Consider the following 25,088-nt stretch of genomic DNA (forward strand, 5'->3'; position numbering starts at 1 on the left):
GTGCACTTAGAACAGTTGTTTCACCTCTTACAACCTCAGTTTCCTAATTTGTGAAGCAGGAGATATGAGTATCTACCCTGACCGGGGGCGGGGGTGGGAGATGAGGATTCCAGGAGGTAACTTATATAAGTACCGAGCACAGGGCCTGGTACTTGGTAAATACGCAATTAAAGTTAGCTGATATCGTTAGCAGATATGGAGCCAGCACCAAAAGGCTATATTACATGAGGGAAAGGTTCCTGAGTCCCCTCTCAGCCCTGAAGTGAACCTTTTTGCCCCATCACTTTGACTTGGAATCACTTCCTCCTCAGGTGTCCGGGCACCTGTCAGTTTTTACATGTCTCAGCTAGAGGGTTCATGTTGTGGTGTGAACGCATGTGTCTGCTCTGCCAGACTTCTCCAGGGGAGGACCAAGTGCTTCCAGCTTTGTGGCCCAGACCGGCTGTGGCCACCATGCTTTGGGACATGGCTGTGGATGGAGCTGCAGCATGCTGGCTTTAAGCGCATGGTCTTTGCAGTCAGACAGCCTGGGCTCAAGTCCTGCCTCTGCCACTTCCTAGTTGTGTGGTTTGGGGTAAATAAGTGACTCCTCCTTTCGAGCCTCAGTTTCCTTTTCTGTAAAAATGGGGACATGAACAGATGATTGGGAAGATTCTGAGCCACAATGTGTATGACATGCTCTGACATGGGGCCTGGCACGTAGAAGTGGTCATTCAGTGGTGGCTGTGTTATTATAATGATGGCAAGGTTAACTGCAATGGGAAAGGTGGAAGACAGCCTTTTAGTTTTGAGATAAGGCCTGTGTATGTGTTTGGTGTGAGGTGGGAGAGGCAGGCAGTGGTGTCAGGAGTGAAGGAAGTACAGGCAGCCTCTAGACAAAGGTCTGTGTGCAGTGACAGCAGACACCAGGGGGTGCCTGGCATCAAGTGGGTCTACCAACGGGCTCCAGGACTGTGTGGACAGGCAAATGACAGCGGCAGGATTTAGAGATTCAGGCCACCAGGGCAGGGATTCAGGACAAAAGACCTGGCTTGGACTTAGCCACTTCCTCCTTAGGCACTCCACAGCACTTTCTTTGCAGCATTATTAGCACTTATCACAATAAGACCTAGTTCATGCTTTGATATAGATGTCCATCTCCTCTCTGGAAGAGGGGCCTGGCAGGAGTCAGCCTCTGAAGCACTGCTTCTTAACCAGGTGGGGACAGCAGAATCCATGAGGAGCTTTACAAAAATACTCATACATAGTCTGCATTCTTGCTCCTAGAGATCCTGATATAGGTCTGGGGTAGAATGTAGCTATCAAATTTTTATTTTTTTATTTGATTAAAAATAAGCACAGATGTCCCTCAGTATCCATGGGGGATTGGTTCCATGACCCTCTGTGAGTACCAAAATCTGTGGAAGCTCAAGTCCCTGATATAAGATGGTGTAGTATTCGCATAAAACCTATGCCCATCTTCCCATATACTTTAAATCATCTCTAGATTACTTATAATACCTAATACAATGTAAATGCTATGTAAACAGTTGTTATACTATATTTTTTATTTGTATTATTCTTTATGTTGTATTGTTGTTTCTTATTTTATTTTTTTCAAATATTTTTTATCTGTGGTTGGTTGAATCCACGGATGTGGAACCTGTGGATGCAGAAGGCTGGCTGCAGTTCACTTTCTTGGCATTTAAAAATGATAAAAGTGGGCCGGGCCCGTGGCGCACTCGGTAGAGTGCTGCGCTGGGAGCGCGGCAACGCTCCCGCCGCGGGTTCGGATCCTATATAGGAATGACCGGTGCACTCACTGGCTGAGTGCCGGTCACGAAAAATGACAAAAAAAAAAAAAAAAAAAAAAAAAAGATAAAAGTAACAAAGGGTGGTTGTGAAATTCTAAACACAGACTTGTAACAAGTGAAGTCTGTGTCCCACCTTCCCCAGCCCCAGCTCAGAGAGAGGCAGCCACTGCACTGCTGACTCGGTGTTCAGCCTTTTCAGGTGATTGCCTAGCTGAGAACCACTGGTTTCTGGGCAGTCAAGATGGGGACCTGGGCCCAGTGATCAAGCCAGAGACCCAGGTCTTATTACCAGGTCTGCAGTTCCTTCCAGAGGAGACCCTGGTTTAGGAAATGAGGCCATTGCTGGCTGCTGGAGCTGGGGCAGTAGGTCACAGTACAGCTGCCGGTATAATGAACTTGATGCTGACCTTCAGTATGCTCCTTAAGCGCTTCTTAAACATTTCCTCTCTTGAGCTAGGGAGTGTCCTAGAACCTGAGGTGGGGGTTAAGATTGAAATGGAAATCAAGTGGTCCTGGCTGAGAAGTTGGAACGGAGGCAGAAAGCTGGGCCAGCCTAATCAACACTGGCACTGAGCACAGGGCAGGCAGGCAGGCAGGGGGCGAGTGTAACTAAATGAAACTGAAATCCCCAGCCTCAGGCTGGAGCAGCTGCACTCTCTGCCCCAGGCGCTGGGCTGCAGGAACACCTCGGCGAAAAGCAAGTCGTGTTCCCGCAGGACCTGCTTCTGACTAGCTGTTAGGAAACACACTGCTGATACTTCTCCTATGTCTTGAGGGCTTATCTCCCCACCTAGACAGTAAATGCTTTGCAAAGATGCATAACTGTGTCTGACTGAGCGCGCATGCCCGCTCAGCGCACCCCAGCAGGGCCGCCCGCGCCGGTGCTCTCAGAGCCTCAGAGCCGGGGTCCAGGGAGGCTTTGTCTTCTCCTCCTTTAAAATTTTTTTTTCTGTCTTAGAGAAAAGCTTTTTATCTTTGTTTTTAAAAAAGCATATTGAAGAAAAGACAGAAAATTTTAGAATTGTTCCTCAGAACTATCAGAAAAACAAGACACTGTTTTCAACCCAATTTTTCCTGGACCTTTATGAATCGCAAGAAAAAAAATCCACAAACATTCTTGTGAATTATCAGGATATCAAAGTAAATACTAATAACTATCATATGAAAGATATTTAATAAAATGATTTTTCTCTACAGCTACCTGCATGGATAACTGAAGTGCACAATTCTCAGCCACTTAGGCATGGTTTGTTTTAAACCAGAACATGCCAGAAAGTCTGCACATGCTTCAGTGGAAAAAAGGACATAGATTAACCTGTTTTGTGTTCTAGAACACTAAAGAAGTGCTTGTTCACCCCAAGTGTCAGATTTCTGCTAATATATCTAGGACACTAATTTCCCTTCATTAAAAAAAAAAAAAAAAAAAGAGAGAGAGAAAGTTTCTATGAAACAAGGTGAGGACTTTTCTAGTAGAAAAAACAGGTTGAGTCTTGGCAAATTAGATGCCAGGGAAAGAACTGATTGAAAAAGACCTGTTATGCCAGGATTGTTTACACAGAGTTTTGAAAGGCAAGAAGGGGGCACTAACTTTTACAGGACAAATCGGGTCCTTTCTCCTCAGTAGTCAGCAGACCAGGAGACTGCAGGTCCAGGGTGGCCCCAGGCAGCTGGCCTGCAGCAGGTGGGAGGGCGGGAGTGGAGGGCCACACCTCCCAGCTTCAAATCAGGAAGAGCTCTAGACTTGCTCTAAGCTAAGGTAGGTCTACATTAGCATCATCTGGGGAGACGTAAACACTATTGGTTCCCAAGTACCACCCACTCCCAAACTGATTTAATTGATCTGGGGTGAGGTCAGAACACTAATCTTTTTAAAGCTCTCCAGGTGATTGTCGCCAGGGATGAGAAGTATATCGGTGGTTCCCAAACTTAGCTGAACATCAGAATCACCTAGGGCTCATGTAAACCCTCCCAAGCCCCCACCACATCCAAGATGAAATCTCTGGCAGAGGGACAAATTGGTAGCTTTTTAAGTTCCTCAGATGACTCTAATTGCAGACAAGTTTGGGTGCCACCAATGACAGACTACTCTTGTGACTGATAGATACCAGCTGAAGACAAGAAGGCCTCCTAACTAGATTTTTCTATTTTTGATTTTTCTGTTTCTTACAATCTTGCTCTAATTAGGTATTAAGTCTTCTTAAAACAGTAATGAGCAATTTTAATGAATGTTTACATAGAACGTGCACTACCACAAGTTGCAAAGCGTAATTGGAAAGAATTTCGCAGACTCTTTGCTTTTGCTGAACAGGACTGGGGGAAGCCTGTGGGTTTGGAAGCCCTTGTCAGGAACTATATTCTCTCTGGGGCTATGCCCCTGTTCTGCAGTACCCTGCACTGGAATGCTGGCCCCGCACCACGCTAACTTCCAGTGGGTCAATGTATCAAGTCTTGCCTTGCTTTGCAGCAATGAATGTGCTGGAGAGTTCTGTGACCTAACTTCAGTACTGAAGCCACCTCCGGTGACAGACATGTCACCGGGCCTCAGAATAGTCAATGTTCACCACTGTCCAGTGTGTGTTAACGTTCAGGTCCCACACAGACATCTTTAGAGCTTCAGTGTAGTTTTGGGTGGCCCTAGATTTTGTCCAAAACCAGGAAATCTTTGTTCTCTGTGCAGCTCAGACCAGGGTGTAGACCCTCAGTGCTGATCTGCTCTCTCATCTCTCCTAATGGGGTTCCACCCCTTCTTCCTTTCCTAGTGGGCCTCTAAGGGGCTAGCGAGGGGTACTGTACCTGCCCCAGCCATCTAGTCCCTAAGCTGTGAGTCTACAGGGCCCCAGAGAGCAAGCTTATTCTCCAAAGGCCCTCCCAGGATGCATTCCCTAGTCCATGTTCTCATTTAGTTATTTATATTCAGCTTTTTGACTCTTCATGTCTCTTTTATTCAGAAGGATGGAGTGGCAAGGCGAGACCTGGAAAAGCTGAGCAGGGCAGTGGGACAGTTACAGTATATTAGATGGAACCATTTTGACCTTCATGTGATTCAGCCTAATAGTGTATCACATAATATTGATACGATAAATGGTACATAATTTTAAAGAAATCCAAATCATGACATCCCAAAGTCAGAAGACACAACAGCTAGTCTTCTCCGATTCCCACTTGTCCCTAGAACCGTCAGCTCACCTTGTTGGCCTCCACATGGTGCAGCCTGAAGGCCTCTCCCGTGCTCTCGTTGACCACGTCGAATTGGTGTCGATAAGCCACACAGATAAGATTGTCACTCTCTTCGGTTGGCCCATCCACCAATGTCATCACCGTGGGGGAGTCAGACAGACAGATCTCCTGTGTGGTTGATGATGATGTAAGAGGCAGGGGTTAGGACACAGCAGCCATCTTTATATCGATCCCCATTGCTTGCCCTCCCCAGAAGAGGCCACCCTCCCCAGGCTCCTGCAGATCCCTGTGCTGCAGGGAAGGCGGGGACAGGGCAGGGGGAGCCAGGGGTCACATCAGACTTCTCCCTCCTGTAACATGTCCTCAAGACTCAGATCTCGGTCTCTGGAAAGGGTAGAGGCCAGGAAACAATTTCTCCAAACGGAGCAACAGTGTGGTCGGCTTTGGCCCTCACATAGTCTGATCCTGTCCTGTGATTCAGTAACAGTAATAATAACTGCTGACTAACCTTGCTACGCACTTACCACATGCCACGTGCTGTTCTCACTGAATTCTCACAACCACCTCATGAAGCAGGTATGACTACGATTCTTTTACAGATGAGGAAACTAAGGCTCAAAGGTCAAGTGGCCTGCTTACACTTACAAAGTTTATAGACGGTAGAGCCAAGATCTGAATTCAGGAAAGCTGGTCTCAGAGCTCATGCTACATAAATGTACATGCTGTACATAAATATTCACTAAAATTGCTAATTATTGTCTTAAAAGGCTAATACCTAATTAGAGCAAAATTTTAACTTGTTTTAACTTAACTGTTATGCTGTCTGTCCCTCCTAAATTGAATATTACCAGAAATTGATAAGCATAATTCAAGAGGGTTTAACTTTAGGCAAAAATAATTTCTCAGCTCGCCTATAGAGATACTACACCTTAGTGGCCAATGTTTGACATATTTCACACCTTAATGTACCATGGTTTTTAAAGACAAGAGGTGGCAAGGTCAGGGGAGGAACTGGAGCCTGCAGAGGCTCCTCTCACAAGGTTGTGCCTCAATCTATCAGCAAACTGCCGACCAAGGCGAGCAGGGCAGCTCGCCCACGCCTCTCCCCCCTCAAAGCCAAAGTCCTTGCAAAGGCATGGAGGGCGCAGGAGAAGCTGGTCCCAGTTCTCTCTGACCTGCTGCCTTGTCCCTCTGCTCCAGCCCCCCCAAACCTCTTGGCTGTGCCTTGAACAGGGCCTCAGGGCCAGCCCGTGGCTGGCTGCCCCTTCTGCCTGGAATACCCTTTCCCCAGATAGCTTCGTTACTCCCGTACTCCACTGGGTCTCTACTCAAAGGTAACCCTTTCAGAGAGGGCTTCCCGGGACATCCTTTCTAGAAGAGATCCCCCACTTCCCTGCCCTATTATCCTCTGTTCCCTTACCCTACTTTATTTTTATTCTCACTACTTACATCTGCCAGCCATCATAGATTTATTTGCTTATTTCTGTTATCCTTCAACTAGAAAGCAATCTCCATGAGAAGAGAGACATTGTTTTGTTCATCGCTGTGTCCTTGGTGCCTAGAACAGCACCTGTAGGTGTTCACGGGAAAGAATGAGCTTTTGCTTTAGTCTTCAGTGGAAACTAGGGCACCAGAAGCAAGGGTTTCCCTAGTTGGCTACTGAACAGGGGGACAACCCCAGTCAATGACAAACTCTGGGTGGGACAGCATCTGCCTCAGGACACCTTGGCCAGGAGTAAGTGATTTGAAGAGAAAACCTACCCTGATGTACTGGAATTCTTCAACAGGAGACTCCGACAGGGGAGAGAACAGTGGGACGCTGGTTATCCCACTCGGCTTGTGTTTCCTTGTGATCAGAAGCAGTTTGTTCCGGATCGCAACCACAACCCTCAGCTCTCTGCTGTGGTGAGTGTTAATAGCGTACAAGTGGCAGCCTGAGAAGAGAAATAAACGACGTTCGGCACGGGACAAGAGGTTAGAAGCCCCAGTCCTTGATGATAGGCAATACCTAAGAATCCTGAAAATCAAGCATTACTCAGTGAACAGACTAAGTAAGAATGTCTCTGACTCCAGGCAAAATGCAGACTTGACGTGAAAATCAGGTTGTTACAGGAAAATTAAGAAGTCATCTTCCCTATATTCTACAGTTTGTGGACTTAGCTTCATACCTACTACACTACACAAATTAAAGTGCAGAGTGATCAGAGCTCCAGGAGCTAAAGTGTAAACATTTCTTTACTCATAGATTTGCTAATGGAGCTTAATTCACCTCCAAAACCTGTTATGTGAGGCCCAGAATTTTCTCTAGTCCTCAAACTGTCTTTCTATCTTTTAAGCTCCTTAAAGAAATGGTGATGCTACCTTTGTGATGTTTCCAAGTAAAAAACAAACCAATAAGATCAAATTCCTATTCGTTTTTATTTTCAGTAAAATCTGGGCCGTCTGAGAAAAAAATTAATTAAACAGAGTCAGCCAAAATGCAAAGACGGGTATCACCTTTTGTTTTCTCCAGCTTGTTCTCTCTGCAGTCAGCTCTGGCCTTCGCAGCCTGTTTCCCCTCGAGGCCCTTCTGCACGGCGCTTAGCCTGAAGACAAAGAGGCGAGCATCTTTTCCTGGTGATGTAAGAAGGCAAAGGAGGGGACTCAGTGGAATAGTCAAATGACCTGGGGAACTCAAAGGCAGAGTGTGTAGGAAGACTAGGACTGGAGGCGTCCAGTGGAGAAACTCTGCACCTCTTTACTTACCAATGCAATTACGGATGCACATCCCCTTTCCCCACTGCCCACCCCCCAACACAGGGGCCACTAAGAGACCCCAAGCATTGAGCACCAGTAAAAGAAACAGCTGGCACGGCCAATGCAGTCAGGCCCTGGTGACCCACGGTGTCACCTGCAGAAGGCAACCCGCTTTCCTTCCTTTCAGAGCATGCCACCCAGAAGGGGTACCACCTTTGTCTGCTCTGAGGACCAGAAGGTCCAGAGTCTCCAGCACGTGCATCTGCTTCACAGGCAGCGTTCTGTCAAACACGGGCACTGATGGAAGGTCACCTGGAAGAGGAAACCTGGTTACCCATCACTGCCTCCCAGCCCACACTTTCTAGAACCTGTGACACATGTCTGTGGGTAGTTCTGGACCCCAGTTCTCTCTAGGTGATGAAGGGGTCGGCTTTTAGAGCTTTCATAAGGTCTATACAATAAGTTCAAGCACTATTCTCTCAGCTCAGGGAGAAGTACTGATATTTCCTTCCCAAAGGCGTTCAGAACTCTCACAGGCACTCATAGCCCAGAGGCACATGAACTATATTCTTCTCCTCGATGTTCATCAAAGAAAAAGCAACATCTCTCAGTCCCAATTTTTACTAAGGTTGTACCAAAGGACTAATACCAAGTCAAAAAAAAAAAAAAAAAAAAGAATAAAAGCAGCTATTTCTCTTAATAAGAGCAGCTATTTCTCTTAATAAGTATTTCCTTATTTTAATGTAATATTTGAAATGGTGTCATAACTTAGGTCATTTTGTTTCTCAAGAAAGCAAAAGTAAAATTTCCTTTTGTATTTAAAATAAATACACTCTAATCTAACATGCTCTGTGTCTGGATCAATAGTAGTTTACCTAGAAGTTTTCATATATCTCCATATAGAAATATGAGCTCTCCTTTTTAGACAAACATAAAATAAGCAAAGAGAGAAATATCAAATTGCCCAAATAGCACGAAAAAACTAATTTAAGTGGAAATGCTCAGGAAGACTTCAGGAAATGGATGACTAAAGGCACTGCACACAAGATTTGTTTTAAGGTTACTTACTGGGATTTTAAATTGCTAACAATTACTTTGCTTCTGGGGGACCCCAGGACACAGGGAGCTGTTCCAAAAGCAAAAGGATTTGTTCAGAGCTTGATGTAGAATCAGGGCAAGGCAGAGATGTCCAGGGATGGTGTAGACATTTTTGGTAGGAGAAGTGGTTAACTCATTCCTTATCTGCATTCAGTCTTCAGGTGCTTTGCTGTGGCGTTGGATTTGTTTAATCATCATTTAGGAGCAAGAGGCCCTGAGGATTTTGCCTCCTCCAGAAAGCTAAGTGTGATTGGGTGTCCACCCCTCCCTGGATGGTTCCCAGTAGGGAGCCAGACTTTCATCACCAGGACTAATCACCACCACCACAGGGAGGGGATCTTCCGCTCCTGCAGGCCTGTGAGGGCTCTGGATTTGTCACCACACAGAGACCACTAAGCTCACATTAGACGTAGGGCTTGTCTCTTGTTCCCCTCAATTGCACAGGGCTTGTCTCTAGTTCCCCTTAATTATTGGGGCAAATGTAAATTTTATGATAGCTCATCAACCAGTCTCCTTCCTCCTCTATCCTAGGCCTTCACAAGAGGGAAGTGATTCTCTGTGTCTTTATAGTTCTGCTGGGGCAGACCTAATTGTTCAAAACATGCAATAATCATGCCAGTATCCATCATCACATCTGGCTAAATAACTTATTATTTCAGACTGTGGGATAACGGCAGCAATAGCAATGGTAGATGATATAACTAAAGGCTTACTTACTACATGCCAGACCCTAATGCTTAGTGTTTCACCAGTTATTTAATTTAAATGTCCCAATGACCTTATTAGGTAGAAATCAGTAATATTCCCATTTAACAAATGAGGAACCTGAGGCTCAGAGGTGTTAGTAACTTGTCTGAGGTCACACCTTGAGCACGGGGAGCCCCAGTCTGTGCAGGGACAAAGCCCATGCTCTTCGCCAGTGCTGCAGCATAAAAGCAGCACCGCATACCTGCGGGCGGATGGTGCCACCATGGGAGTGGCGGATGTAAAGAATTAATAAATGATGGAGCACTTTATTTTACGTTGAAATCGGAGGTATACTGTGCAGCTGCCAAGCCAAGTACAGAATAAATTAGCATTTATTCTCCATCAAATCCTTCTCAGATGGATGAACAGGTTTATATACAGAACAGAAAGGAAGAGGACAGGGGGCAAGGACATGAGGAAGTGACATGTGGGTTTAATGACTGATCACAACTTTTTCCTTCTTATAAACTCTTCATGAAGAAATAATCTTTTAGAACCGGCTTTTCTATTACTATAAAACCAGAACACATGATGACAGTGCATTTAATCAGTATTTAGTGTCCCTTCAAAGTAGGTTTTGTTAACTTAGAATACTTAGGATCTTGATTTTTAATAATGACCTTGAAAGGAGTAGACTCTTAAGGGGTAAGTTTAATGAAATTAAGCAAAGGCTAATGGGACAGAGTGGAACTGAGCCTGAAATGAAATAAACAGATTCACTCATGGAAACAATTCATAATGTGATTAAGTGTATGTAAGAAAGCGGTAAACAAAAAATTAACAAGAAAATTAATGGCTTGAAAGTACAGTAAGGAATACAAAGAAAGCCTGAGGGTTATTTTCCTTTTTAGTAAAAACAAACAGGGAAGCATCATTGTATAAACAAGACATAAAAAAAAAATCTGAGTAATAAATCTAAGCTGGTGGAGGGTGTATACATTTACCACCTGTGTAAAATGACACCCTTCAAATTTGGAAGAAAACAATTTCCTGGAAAATCACAATAATCCTTATATCTGACATCTCCATTAAATTTTGGATCCATAAAGATGAAAATTTTATAATATTTTATAATAGAGGCAACTCATACAGATTTTTTTTTCTGTTCTGTTTTAGGCAAGTCTTACAAAATCACCGTGAAGCATGCTTTTTATTTCCCCAAAAGGCAAATGGGAAGAACTTAACATTCTTTTTTTTTTTTTAAAGATGACAGGTAAGGGGATCTTAACCCTTGACTTGGTGTTGTCAGCACCACGCTCTCCCAAGTGAGCAAACCGGCCATCCCTATATAGGGATCCAAACCTGTGGCCTTGGTGTTATCAGCACCACACTCTCCCAAGTGAGCCACGGGCCGGCCCTAACATTCTTTTAATCACAAAACTTTTCATAATTATTTGCCCAGGACTATATTTTTAGAAATCTATGTTATGGTAAAGACAAAAACATTGGTAGAGTTCAATTTGTTTTTAATAAAATGTATTTGGTTTAGTGGAAAGAGCACTGGACTAGGGATCACATCTGGGTTCTAGTTCCAGATGTGTCACTAACCAGCTGTGTGATCTTCAGCAAGTCACATCATTTCTTTAGGCCTCAGTTTCTTCACCTAGAAAACTGAGAGATTGGACTAAACCTCTAAGATCTGTCTTTTTTTAAAAAAAAAAAATTCTTTATATTTTTTTGGTTGCACTTTTTGCAAAAATCTAAGGATTTTGTTAACTTTAAGCAAGTTCATAGGGACATAGTAAAGATAATAGCTGCCATTTAGTAAGTTACTACTATGTGCCAGACACTGCTTTAAGGACATGACATAGGTAACTTTAGCCCTTACAATCCCCTCCTTGTAGTTATGATCACCATCCCCATCTTATTTCATAATTTTTCATTATTATAAATTATCTTTTTGCATCTTAAAAAATTACCCCTCCTTTAGAGAAACCTGAGGCTCAGAGAATTAACTTTTCTTCAAGATCACAAAGAGTTTCTAATTGTTTTGTAGTTTCTAAAATTAAACATTTAAATTCAGAGTTTATTAATTTTAAATTATCTGCCTTTTATTTAGTTAGTTATAGATACACTTATGATATGGGCACACAAACATCTATCAAAAAAACCAGATAAGGTCAGAAATAAATGCATTATAAAGTGTGGTTCACCTCTCTTATACCACAGAGAGCACCTGGCATGGGGCCTCACAGAGCAGGCGCTTAGTAAATGTGCTGATTAAGGGTCTGAGGAAGGAGTAAAGGTCATGTTGAAGGGAAGGAAGGTGCTGCAGTTTTAGGCGATTATGTCATTCTCACAGTGGGCCTTAGGATTATCATGAAATGTCTCTATGTCACCCAGAGACTGGGCAGCTGCTTCTGTGCTGTCTGAGGATATGCCCTTTGAAGTCACTGTCTCTGTGCCTACGGCTCCCTCTGAAACCCCAGGAGATGACCTGTTGCCAATGTGTAGCTCCTTTGTCATTCCTTAGCAGTCTGGAATAATCCAAAAGGGCCTCTGCTGGAAGGGACCACACAGTCTATGAATCTATCTCCTTGTCTGAAGCTGCACTCTCTCTACAGCAGCCTCGCCAAGGGCATGTCTGACGGTGGCTGATCTGTGGCAACAGGGAGCTGACGACCTCCCTGGGCAGTCTAATCTATCTGGCTGCCAGAAAGTTTGATTTTATATTGAGTTGAAATCTGTCTTCCTGTCAAAATCTTTTTGTTTCTATATCCATCAAAAAGGGGTTATTTAAGATTCTTACTTGTTTTGGAGACAAAGTACTTTTCCAAATCAGAAATCAGAAATCTTTTTTAGAAAAAGGCTTTTAAAGAGAGTATGTCCCTGAGATGGTGGCTCTAAATAACGTGACTTAGTTGATTTAAGGTAAAATGTCGGAACCATGAACATTATTTGCCAAAAAGGAGATCCTTTTTGCAGGATGTTTGATATCCACCGACTAATCAGAGATTTGGGGAAGGGATGAACCTACAGCTTGCCCTCCAGCATGCTGGTTTCAGAATATATTCCCTCTGCCTGCCCTGGTCCCAAGGGGTTAATTTTGTAAGGAAATGAAACTTTGATGACCTCACTGCAGATGACACATTTACGGTCTAAAGGGAGTTGGTTGGTGGTCCCCCACCTTAGAAGTACTACAAGTTACACAAATAGAGACATTTGTAGGAGCAGCTACTCACTAACCATCCACTAGCAAGACGCCAGCATCAGTGGAAACCAGCAAGGCCTGGCCCCAGGGATCTGCACACACGGCTTCGTGAGGGAAATTACTGCAGAAACACTGGGGCTCCCAAGGCTGTGAGGCAATACAAGCATCGGAAAATAAGTGCACCAGAAAAATACTCCGTGGCCATCAAATGGAAATGTATAGTACCGCACCTGAAACAGTAACACAGGTACCCCATGGGAGAAGACTCACTCCAAACTTTGGTGGCTAAATGAGGTCTGGACCCGGTTACCTCTCTGGAGAAGAAAAGTCTCTTTTCAAATACATATGCAATAGGAAAAGTGCGAATTCTCTTGTTTCTGGCACCATGACCTGTCTCTATATTACAGTTATATTCCTCAGGGGCAATTAAAGCATTGGTAATGTTTTCTAAGCAAGTATTTTTTTAACACCTGGAAATTGGACCAATTGGTGCCTAGTTTTTAGAGAATTCACATTAGTTCATCATAAAAGTAAATCCCACATAACTATAAAAAAGTCAGATTCCTGTGTTGCTGATTCAGCAAAATTATTAAATCATACACAATGCGAGAGGTTGATATTGTCTTAACATAAGAATGCCTATTGACCCACATAAGGCTACAAAGTCTTGAAGAAAAAATAACATTTGTTTGTAGGAAAATAGCAAATGCCGCCAACAAAACCACTCAGTTCCCCTGCATGACATTTTCATGCCATGTGAACACTTTTCCTTGAGCGTTAGTTTCATTTTCATTTTAGGCATAAAGAGGTAGCACTCCCTCACGGCAGCCTCAGAGCCGCACGTGGGATCATGGAGTTGGCAGGCATTGTTCACTGGGGTCTTAGTCCCACCAGAATTGTGGACATTTTCAACAGAACCATTAACTTCCCTCCAAAGCACCTGGCTTGGCCTCAAAAGACAAAGGAAGTCTTTGGAGATTCTCAGGGACAAGTTGGAGTCTTACGTGTTCACTTTTACTTTCAATCAGACACAGGGCCTGATATGTCCCACCCGGGGCTGGAGAAGAGCCCCTGTGTGCATGAGTGGTGTGTTCGTAAGTACACTGTGAATACACACTCACAGACTCAAAGCAGAAGTGAAAGGCTCTGAGGACCACCTTTGAGAGTGTCACTAGGGCTGAGGGTAAATACTGTGTGCATTATTGCTATCTTAGAAAAAAAGTATGCTCTCCCTTTAGGAAACCCACAAGCCTCAAGAAAGAATATTCTAACTGCTAAGACAGGACTTGTACTGTTTTGAAAAGATCACCTAAAGAAGGTGAGAACATTTTATACACTGAAAAAGAGCCACACAAGTGCAGGTCATTAATTGAAATGGCATTTCCCCAAGAAGATTTCTGGCAATTCTGAGTTTGTGACTCAGCAAGAGGACACAAAAAAACAAAGCCAATATAAATATCAATTGGAAGACAGACACAGACATCAGTGCATTAGGTAACCCCAAAACAGAGCAACCAACTCCTAATAAAAAATGTTCTCTGATCAGAGGACATAAGTTTGGAACACTTATGCAGAAAGGGGTTCTCACCCGGAAGACCCAAGGGCCCTAGAGGATCTATGGAGGGCTTAAGGAGGTCTGTGAAACCCCAGAAATTGTATTCAAAGTTCTGTGTGCTGTGTTATTTGTACATTTTAGTGAACTGGTATGTGTGGGTGTCCATTGTTTTCATGGCTTCTCAAAGGGGCTGGTGACTGTGTGAGGTCTGAGGAGCTACTGAATATCAGAGCATGAAGTGTCAGTGATAATCTCAGATCTGGCCACACGGAAGCTCTGGTATGAGGACTGATGGTGTTTGCCATTGCTCCAGACCCTTCTGCTATGGAGAGGCTTGGTGCAGATTCCACAGGGTGAGAACATGGTCTTCAGGCCCTCTGCCTAAGCACAGCACTCTTCCCGGGCTGCCTCTAAGATCGTGCATATAGCTCATGAAATGAAGTTGACAAAGGCCAGTTGTTTGGAAACAGAACAGTCTTGGGAACAGCATGGGGGATTCTGGCCTCTGCAGAGCCAACTGCACAAAAGCCCATGGGGTCCTCAGGAGCAGGGTTTCTCCAAAGGTGGCCTGTGGCCCCTGGTAGGTTACCAGCTGACTCCAGCAATGGAAGCTCACTCCTTGATGTTCAATGGTGAACAAGTTATGGTTCCACAGGCTTGTGCTTTTAATGTATGCCTAAGAATTTAGTAAGAATGTTGTTAAATCGTACTGAAATTTGGTATTTATAAAGTGCTTGGAAACACTGCAAATTCCTACTATGCACATGAACAGGCAGAGAGTAGGAATTTCTGCAACTTACCTCTTTTTTGCAGATCCCTGAAGCTGCCAAGCTTGACGGAGCATCCCCTCTCACAATGGATTTCAGTTTTAGTGCCTTATAGAACAGAGATCTCTTTTAAAGTTTGTTATCAGGCAGTAAAAGAAGAACAGGATAAACAGTTGTGATTCAAAAACAATTTAATAAAACAAGAGTAATTTCAGACTAAAGTTTCAGGTTCCCATACCGACTTATCCCTAAAGACAAGATATGAAATTAGCTGGATATGGTGAAGTCCTTATGGCAATGTCCCACCCCCAAATTACCCCAAATGTATTGGTCATTTTAAATAGTCAATATATCACTACAGTGATTTCTAAACCATGAGCACTGAAAAAAGTACAGATTCCCAGGTCTTTCCTCAATCTCTGGAAGTAGAGGCCAGGTATCTTTAAACGAGGGCCAACATTTGAGAGCCCTGTAATAATGCACCTGTTTAGGGAAAAGTTATCTTTGCCTCTGAGCTTTCCTTATCAGATGGTCTTCCTCCACCTGCCTTGCTTAGCTCTCTGCCTTCGGGTCAGAACCTTATCTGCAGGGGCACGGGTCCCCCTTCTCCCTGCTGTGACGCAGGATCAGGGCAGGAAGCTGTGCTACCTCCTGGAACTGAAAAATACTAGTGTCATGTGGGAGCAAGGCAAAGGGAGAGTGATTTTCTTCCAAGCCTAAAATGAGGGGACGACTGGGTGCCCCCTAACTGTGATGACTGCTTCCAAGTAATAAGGTGGAAGTTCAGGTTTTCTATGAGCTACAGACACTGCCACTCTGTGCTTCCACTGTCAGGGAGGGGTTTAAGGTGTGTTTCCCAAATTGGCTCCCCACTCTTCAGAAAATTCCTAGGAGGCAGGCAAGTGGTCCATGCTCCCTTGACAAGAGGGAGGCCAGAGGTGGGCCCTGTGGCCGCTGGCTTCCAGCAGCAGCACTCCCACTTCTGCAGAGAGCTGTTCTCTCCCGACACTGCAGTGAACTACACCTACATGGTTATCAAAAATCTCCCTCGTGATTTTCCACAACAATCCTAAGAGCAATTACAGAGTTCCTACAGCACTAGGCAAACATAAGTCTTTGCACATGGGCCGTCTGGTTTGGATGGAAGTCAAAACTACATGTCTTGCAGAAAAGGTTTCAGAATAAAACCCACCTGCCCTATTCTAACAAACTCTGCCTGGCGGGCTTCCTCTTTCTTCCGTGCTGACTTGGGAGATTCTGGTAAGACATCACTAAAAGATCGTCTATTAAGCATGTTCTAAAAAAGAAAAACAAGTTATGAATTCCACAGATGGTTAAGTCTCATCTTTTGGCTTCTCTTAAGTCACACATCTATTTGTCCAAATGGTCCTATTTCTACCTTTGCATTCATTCACTCAATAGCATTTACAGAGCACCTGCTGGGTGCCAGGTCTATGCTAGAGGCTAGGGATAAGAGTGTCAACAGCTGGAGAGCCAGCACTGTGCCATGGCTGAGAACACGGGCTTTGGAATCAGGCAGAGCAATAGCTCCATCACTTACTAAATTACTCAGTGTGGCCTGGGCCACCACCTTGCACGGCTCCAGGATGTCAACCTCATTGAGTGGCGCCCCTGGAGCACAGCATACTGAAATCTATGAGAATGGGGCCCCTAGAGTTGTGCAATGCTGTGGCCCTGTGCGTAGCTTCGAGCAAGTGAGTTAACTTCTGAGGCTCTGCATCTGTGTGGCTAATACCAGATTCTCAGGTGTGTGACAAGGATTAAAGGAGGCAATACACGTGGGGTGCTTAGCACAGAGCTTGGTGCATACTGTGTAAATGTTAGTTCTCTTCCCAACACAGTCAGAGGATGGGATACACTCATTTAATCACTAGGTACTGACTGAGCCCCTACTGCTCTGCCAGATCTTGGGAATGTGACAGACAAAGTCTCTGTCCTTGTGGAGCACAGAGTCTAGCAGGGGTGAGAGATTAAGTGACTAATGACTTGATGAGCACATGTGATCACTGCTGTGCGGGGGAAGCATGTGGGGTATATGAGAGCATTTAACGGGGGGCTTGGCTTCAACTGGGGGGCTGGGGAAGCCTAAGGCAGTGAGGCTTCCAGTCGAGGCCTGAGAACATCATCACTCAATCGACAGATGACCAATTAAGGTTTGCTCTTTGGGGGTCCTGGGGTTAGCCCAGCCCAACTCTGCAAGTAGTTAGGGTATACTGACCAGGCAGAAGTCAAGGGGTGCCTATAAAATGGTGGTGGTCACCGAGCAGTGAGCACTAGCTTATTTTATTCTATGTCTCCCCTGGCCGAGCACCTGAAACCTGATGTTACATTCATTTACACACATCATTAGCAATTATTTTTACTGAAGTTTATGATTGCATGGATTCTAGGGAATCCCCCCTACTTGTTCTGTGCTGATTAAATAGGGAAAAGTTGTTTTGGGGTTTTTTTTAGTGGCTGGCTGGTAACAGGGCTCCAACCCTGGACCTTGGTGTTACCAGCACCGTGCTCTAACCGACTAGGCTAACTGGCCAGCCCCAGAAATGTTTTTAAACACTGATAATTTTACTCTGCATTAATGGGTGCCTCATATTGGTGACCTCACACTGCCTCTGAAGGTCTCCAAAGAGGACATGTGCCCCTCGAGGTGACAGAACGTGCTGGGTCTCATCAGTGTTATACACCTTAGGCCTAGCAAGTGGATCATATACCTAAGGCCAGCGCACAGTGAGTTTTCAGTAAACAGAAATGCTTGTTTCAGTGCCTGAATATGGGGTAGCCAGTAAATCTCCAAAAACTTACAAAAGCACCCAATTTTTGCCTATCCATCAGCTCCACAGCCCTGGTAATGCATAGTATCACCAAGGACAGCCACCCCCAAAATGCCCCAGGGGTTGCAGACTGACACCCGTGCTCCCCCTCCCCTGGCTTTATGAAAATCATGATCCTGTACATGGACACTCAATGTCCCTCCTTCTTGTGGTAACGATGAGAGAATGTCAGCACATGGTGGCCACAAGATAGTCTTGACAGCAAGGATTAAGGCGACTCCCAGGCTTTTCTAATCAGAGCCTCATTGCTAAGACTTGTGTTCTCAACGCAGACCCCATGACAAGGAAAAGGACCATGGACCCAGAGTTACCTTATGCAAATCTGGCATCAAATCTTGGTATAAAGATCGAATCAACATATCTAGAGTACGCCGACGTTTCTGGGCAAATGTCGGGGTTTCCAAAGTGGCTTTTTCACCATTAATTACTAAAACAAATCAAGTTAAAAAGGGAATTACACCAAAAAAAAAAAAAAAAAGGGAATTACACACATTAATAGCTATTGAAGAATGTTACTCTCAAAAAAACTCCTCATAGTGATGGCCACCACCTTCGTAACACTGGTATTACCATTACCATCGGTATTACCCTTCCTTCATGGAAGAATGCTTAAAAACTCTCTACATTTCTCTATGCACATCCATATGGTCCATAGCTAAGTCTATCTTATCTTTCCTGTTGGACTTCAAGCTTGCTGAATAGACAGTATATTTAATATTACCTACAGACATCTTCAGCTATGCATCCAACCAGACCTACCCCCACCTGTTCCACCCTCCCACCCACCCACCCATTCCTGTATCTACCTACCCACTCATCCATCTACCCACCCACCCTCCCACCCACCACCCACTCACCCATCCACCCACTCATCCATCTAGTCACCCACTCAACACATGGGGCCAAACCTCTAGGATGCGTTCAACAGGATTAAATACATATGAGGCTACTTCAAAGAGTTCATACAAAGATTCGTATTATCTTTTAACTCTATTTTTCCACAAACTTTTTGATGTACCCTTGTATTTGCTGCACTTTATTAGAAAAAATAACAATAGTCTCAGCAGAATGCTGGGATTCCTAGCCTAAAGGAAGCTTCTTCTGGATAAGGTCTTGGGTTTTGGTGAACTACAGACACTAAGAGCCAATAAAGTAGAATGTCCAGTTTTGACATTAGCACACAAAACAGGAAATGTGTGGTCAAGGTTAGGAGTTTGAAGTTGAAACAGTTATAGATGTGGATCCCAGCTCTGCTGCTAGCTGTGTAGTCTTAAACAAATTATTTAGCTTCTTGGGGCCTCAGTTTTCTACCTCATAAAATTAGTATAACTGTATTTCATTATACGATTGTTGTAATTTAGATGAGATAATACATATAAAGACTTAGTACAATGCTGGGTGCACTGAATAAATATTAACTATTATTTTTCTCATAGAGGGGGCCAAAGGAAGGACAGTGTTCAGAGACTCAAAAACGGGACTTCTGCAGACAGGTGCTTCCTAGACAGGATCCGTGGGCTGGGGCAGGCTGGGCTTGTGTGTGTGCACAAGACACCTCTTAAGAAATCTAAACTATGCTCGTCTGTTATGCTCTAATTCTGTGACAGGGAACTTTTTGTCTGAGAATTTTTTCTTAGTACCTTAGCAAAATCCATTTTAGATGACTTGTTTTGGCTGAGTAAAGGGAAAAGGTCAAGATTTTTCTTTTTCTTTTTTTTTTTTGTCTTTTTCGTGACCAGCACTCAGCCAGTGAGTGCAGCGGCCATTCCTATATAGGATCCGAACCTGCGGCGGAAGCATCGCTGTGCTCCCAGCGCCGCACTCTCCCGAGTGCGCCACGGGCTCGGCCCAAGATTTTTCTTGAAATGCCATCCCCTGTTATGTTGGAGTTTTCTCCTCCGTCCTGCTAGGCCCGCCCTGGAACTCAGTGCGCCTTCTGACCCCTCGGCAGCTGCCATTTCTCAGTCCCTTTGTCCCTCCTAGGCCCTCCGCTGTCACTCGTACACACTTGCTTTATCACCTTCGCCTTCTTCAGCCCGTGTCCTTCTGCCATAGCTGCCCCTCAAATCTTCAGCTGCCGATCAGCTCAGCCCTTCACGTCACTCCCCCAAGCCTCTGAGGGCGCTGACAAAAGCCACTCTGTTGACTGGCTCCATGCAAATGGACGGATTCCACTTACGAGCCTGGTCCCGGTGCTGCTGAGTGACTTCCCGCGGCTAAAGGACCACAGGCCCCTGGAGGTCACCTCCCTGCTACAGGCGCTCTACAGAGAAGGCTGACCTCCCGAGCCTGGCTTCCAAGACCCTCCCAGCCTCCGGCCGTGGACGCCCCCTGCTCGGGCTCTGTCTCAGCTGCTTCCTGCTCTCTGCCTGCTCCCCTGCACCTGACACCCACGGACCCCACAGTCCTCACGCTCAGGCATTTTCACGTACGTTTCCGGTTTCTGGCTTGTTTTGAAAACTTGGTATATCTGGCAACACTGGGCTCATGCTCCCAAGAGGGAGCCGTCGGCTGGAGCAGGGTCATGTTCTCTGGCTGGTCGCAGCTCCTGGCGCTCCTGTTGTCCCCCGCTTGCCCGCTTCACTCACATCCCCCACCCGTCTCTCTAGGCAACTGAGTTTGTGGCTGTGCTCTAGCATTTGAAATAAGGGGTATAGATACTGGAAAGGAAGGGACAAAAACATCTTTTTTGCACGTGATTTACAGTGTTGGCTGCTGCTGTGTTGGGGGAGGCGTGGCCCACAGACCTTGGCATGGGTGGAGTGTGGGAGCTAACAACTCTGGTGACCCTGCCAGAAAGCAGAGGGAGCCCGGCCAAGGTGGCCTGCGTGTCTCCGTCCTCCAGGAGAAAGGTTTTGAAGCACATGGAGGTCTCTGCAAGGGACTGGAGGCACTTAACAGAGGGAAGAGAGGTTATCAAGTGGCTTGACTAAGACTGGGTTATTTTTGGTGACTGGAATTGAGTGACACTCATCCCTTCGAGTGTCAATTGCATGGGTAGGTATACACTGGAACTGTGGGAGGATTCATATTCAGGGCTATGAAGGAGCGACTGGGGAGAAAGGAGATATCAGAGAGACAATATGTGTCTGTCCCTTGCCCTGGCCTAAGGGACTGGTTTTGGCCAACCCTGTGTAGGTTTAGGGCCAGAAGCTGAGGAGCAATTGTCCATGAAGGGCTCTGAGAGGCTTTGGATTCAGTCAGTGCCACACTGGGGGCCAGGTGACCAAGATGCACTCAGAGGAAAGGAGAGGAGCATTTCCAAATGCTCTAAAACTGCACAGCAACAGTGACAGATTAAGGCAAAGACTGGAGGGCAGGGACAGGAGGCAGCCAGCAGAACAGCCACAGTACCCAGCATGCCTGGCAGGAGGCTGGAGAGCAGCATCTTCGTGGAAGGCATGACTGAGCGGCACTGCCAGGCCCCAGGCTGGTAAGCTGGATATCCATGAAGAGGCCGCAATGGTGAACCCGGGCAACTTGTTCTGATCACCAGTGAGACAGTCTCACCATGGGACTTGCAGATATAACAACCAAGGGATACTCTGGGGAGGGGTACAGCAGAGCTCTTTTGGTCCACAGGATGGGGGCTTGCGGGATGCTCAGAGTCAGGTATTTGGGTATTATCAGTGGAGCTAAAATATATGCTCACCAGCTAGTGTAGTGAGTACACACATCATATTCACCTTCTGTCTCTCTCACACACATGCACGCACGTGCACATACGTGCACACACTCTCCCCAACAACTCTCCCTCTCCCTAAGTATACGTCCATAACCACTCTTTCATCTACATCGCATTCTCTGACAACGACACAGATACATATGAGACTCAGAAATGGCTGTATCAGACACAAGGCAGAGAGGTACATGTGAGGCCCCCGGTCCTGTGAGCAGTGAGTGCGGGTAGACTTCAAGGCAAGAGGGTAAGATGGTAGGTGAAGACAAAGACATGGGAGAAAACCTACACAACACACGTCGTCTAAAGAATGAACAAAACAGAGAAAGCTTAAATGATGACATTTTCTTATACAGCATCCCGGGGAAATTTCAAGAAATGTAATCTGACGTGGAACACATTGCCAAAACACTTTAAAGTAGAAACTTACATTTCACTAGCAAAAAGTCCCTGAATTCCTGGTGGTCTGTAAACACCGGTGGGGATGGCAAGGGTGGGCCAAAGAGTGGTACGCTTTCTTCTGAAAAGATTTTCAGCCTACATAGAGAACATTCCAGAATTAGTTGTTTTCCCTTCCATGTATCCAGTCACCCGTGTGACGTGTTACAGATACTTATCCCACAGCAGGAGCGTCTTCTCTGAGCTGCCACAGCTGGGGCCATCACCCTACTCTCCTCTCTACCTGAGTCAATGTGCTTTTAGGGCAGCGGCCAAGTTTTCCTGAATCGTTCATAGTCCAACCCACCAAGCCACGGACAGGGCCAGGCACCCCAGGAATACCAGCAATGGCCACCACTGAGCACTACTGCACACCAGGCCGTGTGCTTGGTATTTTAAGATACAGCATTAACTCTGATTCCCACCCAACCTGCCAGGGTGGGTATCATTACCTTTACTCTATACACAAGGCCTGAAGTTCCCAGGAGATAAACACTTTTTTCAAAGCTTCGAAGTTAATAAGTGACAGAGCTGGGATTTGAACCCAAATCTATTTGGCTCAGAGTTCATGCTCTTTTAACAACATCATGATACCTTTTAACAGATTAATTTTTGAGAACAGAAGGGTAAACAGGGAAGAATGTAAGAAAAAGTACACTCTGGTCAAGTTCAAACATATCAAATTTGCTCCCACCGTAAAATACAATTAAATATCAAACTAACCCTGACCCTTGGGTCTACTGCACAGAGGAACACTATGTGGAGTAGATTTTTCCCAAAGAGATGGTGGCCTTGAAGAAAGCTCGATATGGTGAGGGCACTCATATTAATACATAATCAAGAAATACGCACATCAAGAGTCTCATAAAATCAGTGCCAAAGTAACAAGTAAACACAAGAATTAGAACAAGCAATCAAAATACAGGCATTACCTACCTGTAATTGTCATTTTGTTGATCATACCTCACTAAGGCAAAAATATCTGTAGCAATGGTTAAGGACACTTCTGCTCACAATGGACAGCTTGTACTTTGAACATCTCTTGTGCAGAATCATTCCTGACCAGTGCTTGAGTGGTGAGGGCATCTGTCACTCTTAGGTTAGGACAGAACCTCGACTTCTCTATAAGAGACAGTCCAGGAAGACACATGCAAGAGCACCATGACTAGGTTCAATGTCTGTGTGCTCATCTGTTGGCAAAGGACTAAATCTCCAAAGTTGCCAGAAAAGCAACATAAATATAGCTCTTAAACAACTAAGCAGCTAACAAAGCAAAAAGAGCAATTCTCTTGCCTGGAAACACAAACTAGATCCCAATAGGAAATCAGCCTTACATTTCGTCTCACACATTTTGGAAAGGAAAGCGATTTAAATGTTCCCACTCTACACCTTCCCTCTCTCTCCTTCTGGCTTTGGTAGACACAACAAAACAAAATAAGCCAATGTAGCTGGTGGCAGTTTCTAAGCAGAAGCTACTTTTCTCGTGTTGGGGCACATCTAGGCAAAAATAGTACAAGTACCTCCATCCAGCTCTTTCTTCGCTCCCCCCCGCCCCTGCTTTCCTTAGCCACAAAGCTGTCAGTCCCTTGCTGTGTCCATTCCTAGGCTCAGTGGAATAAATCTGCATTAACTATCTGCTTGTCCCTTTTTAGAAACACATGCATGCAGGCCGCAAGTCTAAAACTTGTAACTAAGGGAGATTCTAAGAAATAAGGACCACTCTCAGTCACTTAAAAAAAGTTACCTCATTTCCCCTCCTGCTCTGCACTTGGAGAGCTTTTCTGTTATACAAGAAGAACTGCCTCAAGAAGGGGAAATATTAGTCCCAAATCCTGGTGAACTGAGCAAGATATTACTTAGTAAGCAGGGATGAAAACAGAAAGAAATCATAATTAAGCTGTAGGTGCATATGTTTTCTTCTCTACCTTCATGGAAGAAATTTGGCAATTTGCAAATTTTAAACATTTACATGCTACATTGTTAGGTTATAGGAACAAGTCAAAGTGTACAGAGCAACCAATTTCCAAGTAATGCGTTGCAATGGTCCTGTCTCCAGGGAACATGAGTAACTAGCCCAGAATTTATTCTGAAAATGCCTATTTGTTGCCTTTTACTTATTATGTACAACCTGTAGAGCTACCACCTTTGGGTTTCACTGTCATGGTCTGTGATCCAGAGCCACAGGGCCACAGCTGAGTATCTGCTGGGCCGGCCACACTCACATCCCACTGGCTGAGCTGAGCTCAGACACTGCAGGGAACTTCAGCTCCATCACTGGATTTCGCTGGCAATATGAGCTGAACGGGGATTGGGGGAAGCAAATAAAAATGTTTAAATTTCAAGAGATGGTAATGCAGCAACTATTACCAGGATTTAGAGTCGACAGGAAAAATTATTTCGGCTTTTTATCTTAAGTTGCATGTTTTTATACCTAAAGCAAATTTCTCAGAGGATTCACTATCTGTAAGGCTTCCAGTTCATTTATTACTGGTGGATGGTAGGACGTTTCCCTCATTTCATAGATTACCCAAGGAAAGGGAAGATATTTCAGAAATCAAGAATTCTTTGAGAATTAACTCATCTACTACTCCCACGGATGGAGAGAGGAAGAGGGGAAAAGTACAATGCTTAGGAAAAATTTCAAATCAGTGAATCTAAGACTGTAGCAATACAAAACAAGTCAATTCTAACATTTGGTTTGAGGGTCCTTTTAAGTCCAATGAGGCCGCTACACTGGAGCATTTACAAAGGCCCAGGATACGTGTAAAATGGGAGCGGATCATGGAAGGCTTAAAGGCAGGAGAAGATTCCTCTCCTTCCTGGAACACGATGGTGACAATATCATTTCCAATGTGGCGCTTCCTTTCCACCTGTGGTAAGCATGAAGAACATCACTGAGAGAGCCACTCAAACACAGCACATTCACAGAGTTAAAAACCACAACACACCACGGCAAACCACAGCAGCTATCGCAGAGCCTGAACTTCGGCCATCCTTGACTTCTTGCCTCCCATGGTTGGCAGCCGGTCTCCTGGCTCTCCTGTCCCTCTGCTCCGCTCCCCTCCCAGTTCAGGCCTGCATCGCCTCTTGTCTAC

General features: G+C 45.0%; 1 protein-coding gene across 1 annotated transcript in view; it reads right to left on the reverse strand.

Annotated features, from left to right (window-relative positions):
* The window catches only part of GARNL3 (GTPase activating Rap/RanGAP domain like 3), an 85,289-nt gene that overhangs the window by 24,133 nt on the left and 36,068 nt on the right, over positions 1 to 25,088 (reverse strand). Inside the window, exons 10-20 of the mRNA XM_063081654.1 lie at positions 24,755 to 24,863; positions 22,930 to 22,975; positions 21,986 to 22,092; positions 18,188 to 18,303; positions 16,217 to 16,321; positions 15,058 to 15,132; positions 12,738 to 12,849; positions 7,920 to 8,018; positions 7,467 to 7,583; positions 6,732 to 6,904; positions 4,980 to 5,138 (exon numbers count right to left, since the gene is read on the reverse strand). Coding sequence (XP_062937724.1) covers positions 4,980 to 5,138; positions 6,732 to 6,904; positions 7,467 to 7,583; positions 7,920 to 8,018; positions 12,738 to 12,849; positions 15,058 to 15,132; positions 16,217 to 16,321; positions 18,188 to 18,303; positions 21,986 to 22,092; positions 22,930 to 22,975; positions 24,755 to 24,863 — 1,218 coding nt within the window. The remainder of the gene's footprint in view (positions 1 to 4,979; positions 5,139 to 6,731; positions 6,905 to 7,466; positions 7,584 to 7,919; positions 8,019 to 12,737; positions 12,850 to 15,057; positions 15,133 to 16,216; positions 16,322 to 18,187; positions 18,304 to 21,985; positions 22,093 to 22,929; positions 22,976 to 24,754; positions 24,864 to 25,088) is intronic.

Source organism: Cynocephalus volans, chromosome 17, assembly GCF_027409185.1.
Source record: "Cynocephalus volans isolate mCynVol1 chromosome 17, mCynVol1.pri, whole genome shotgun sequence".
NCBI lineage: Eukaryota > Metazoa > Chordata > Mammalia > Dermoptera > Cynocephalidae > Cynocephalus > Cynocephalus volans.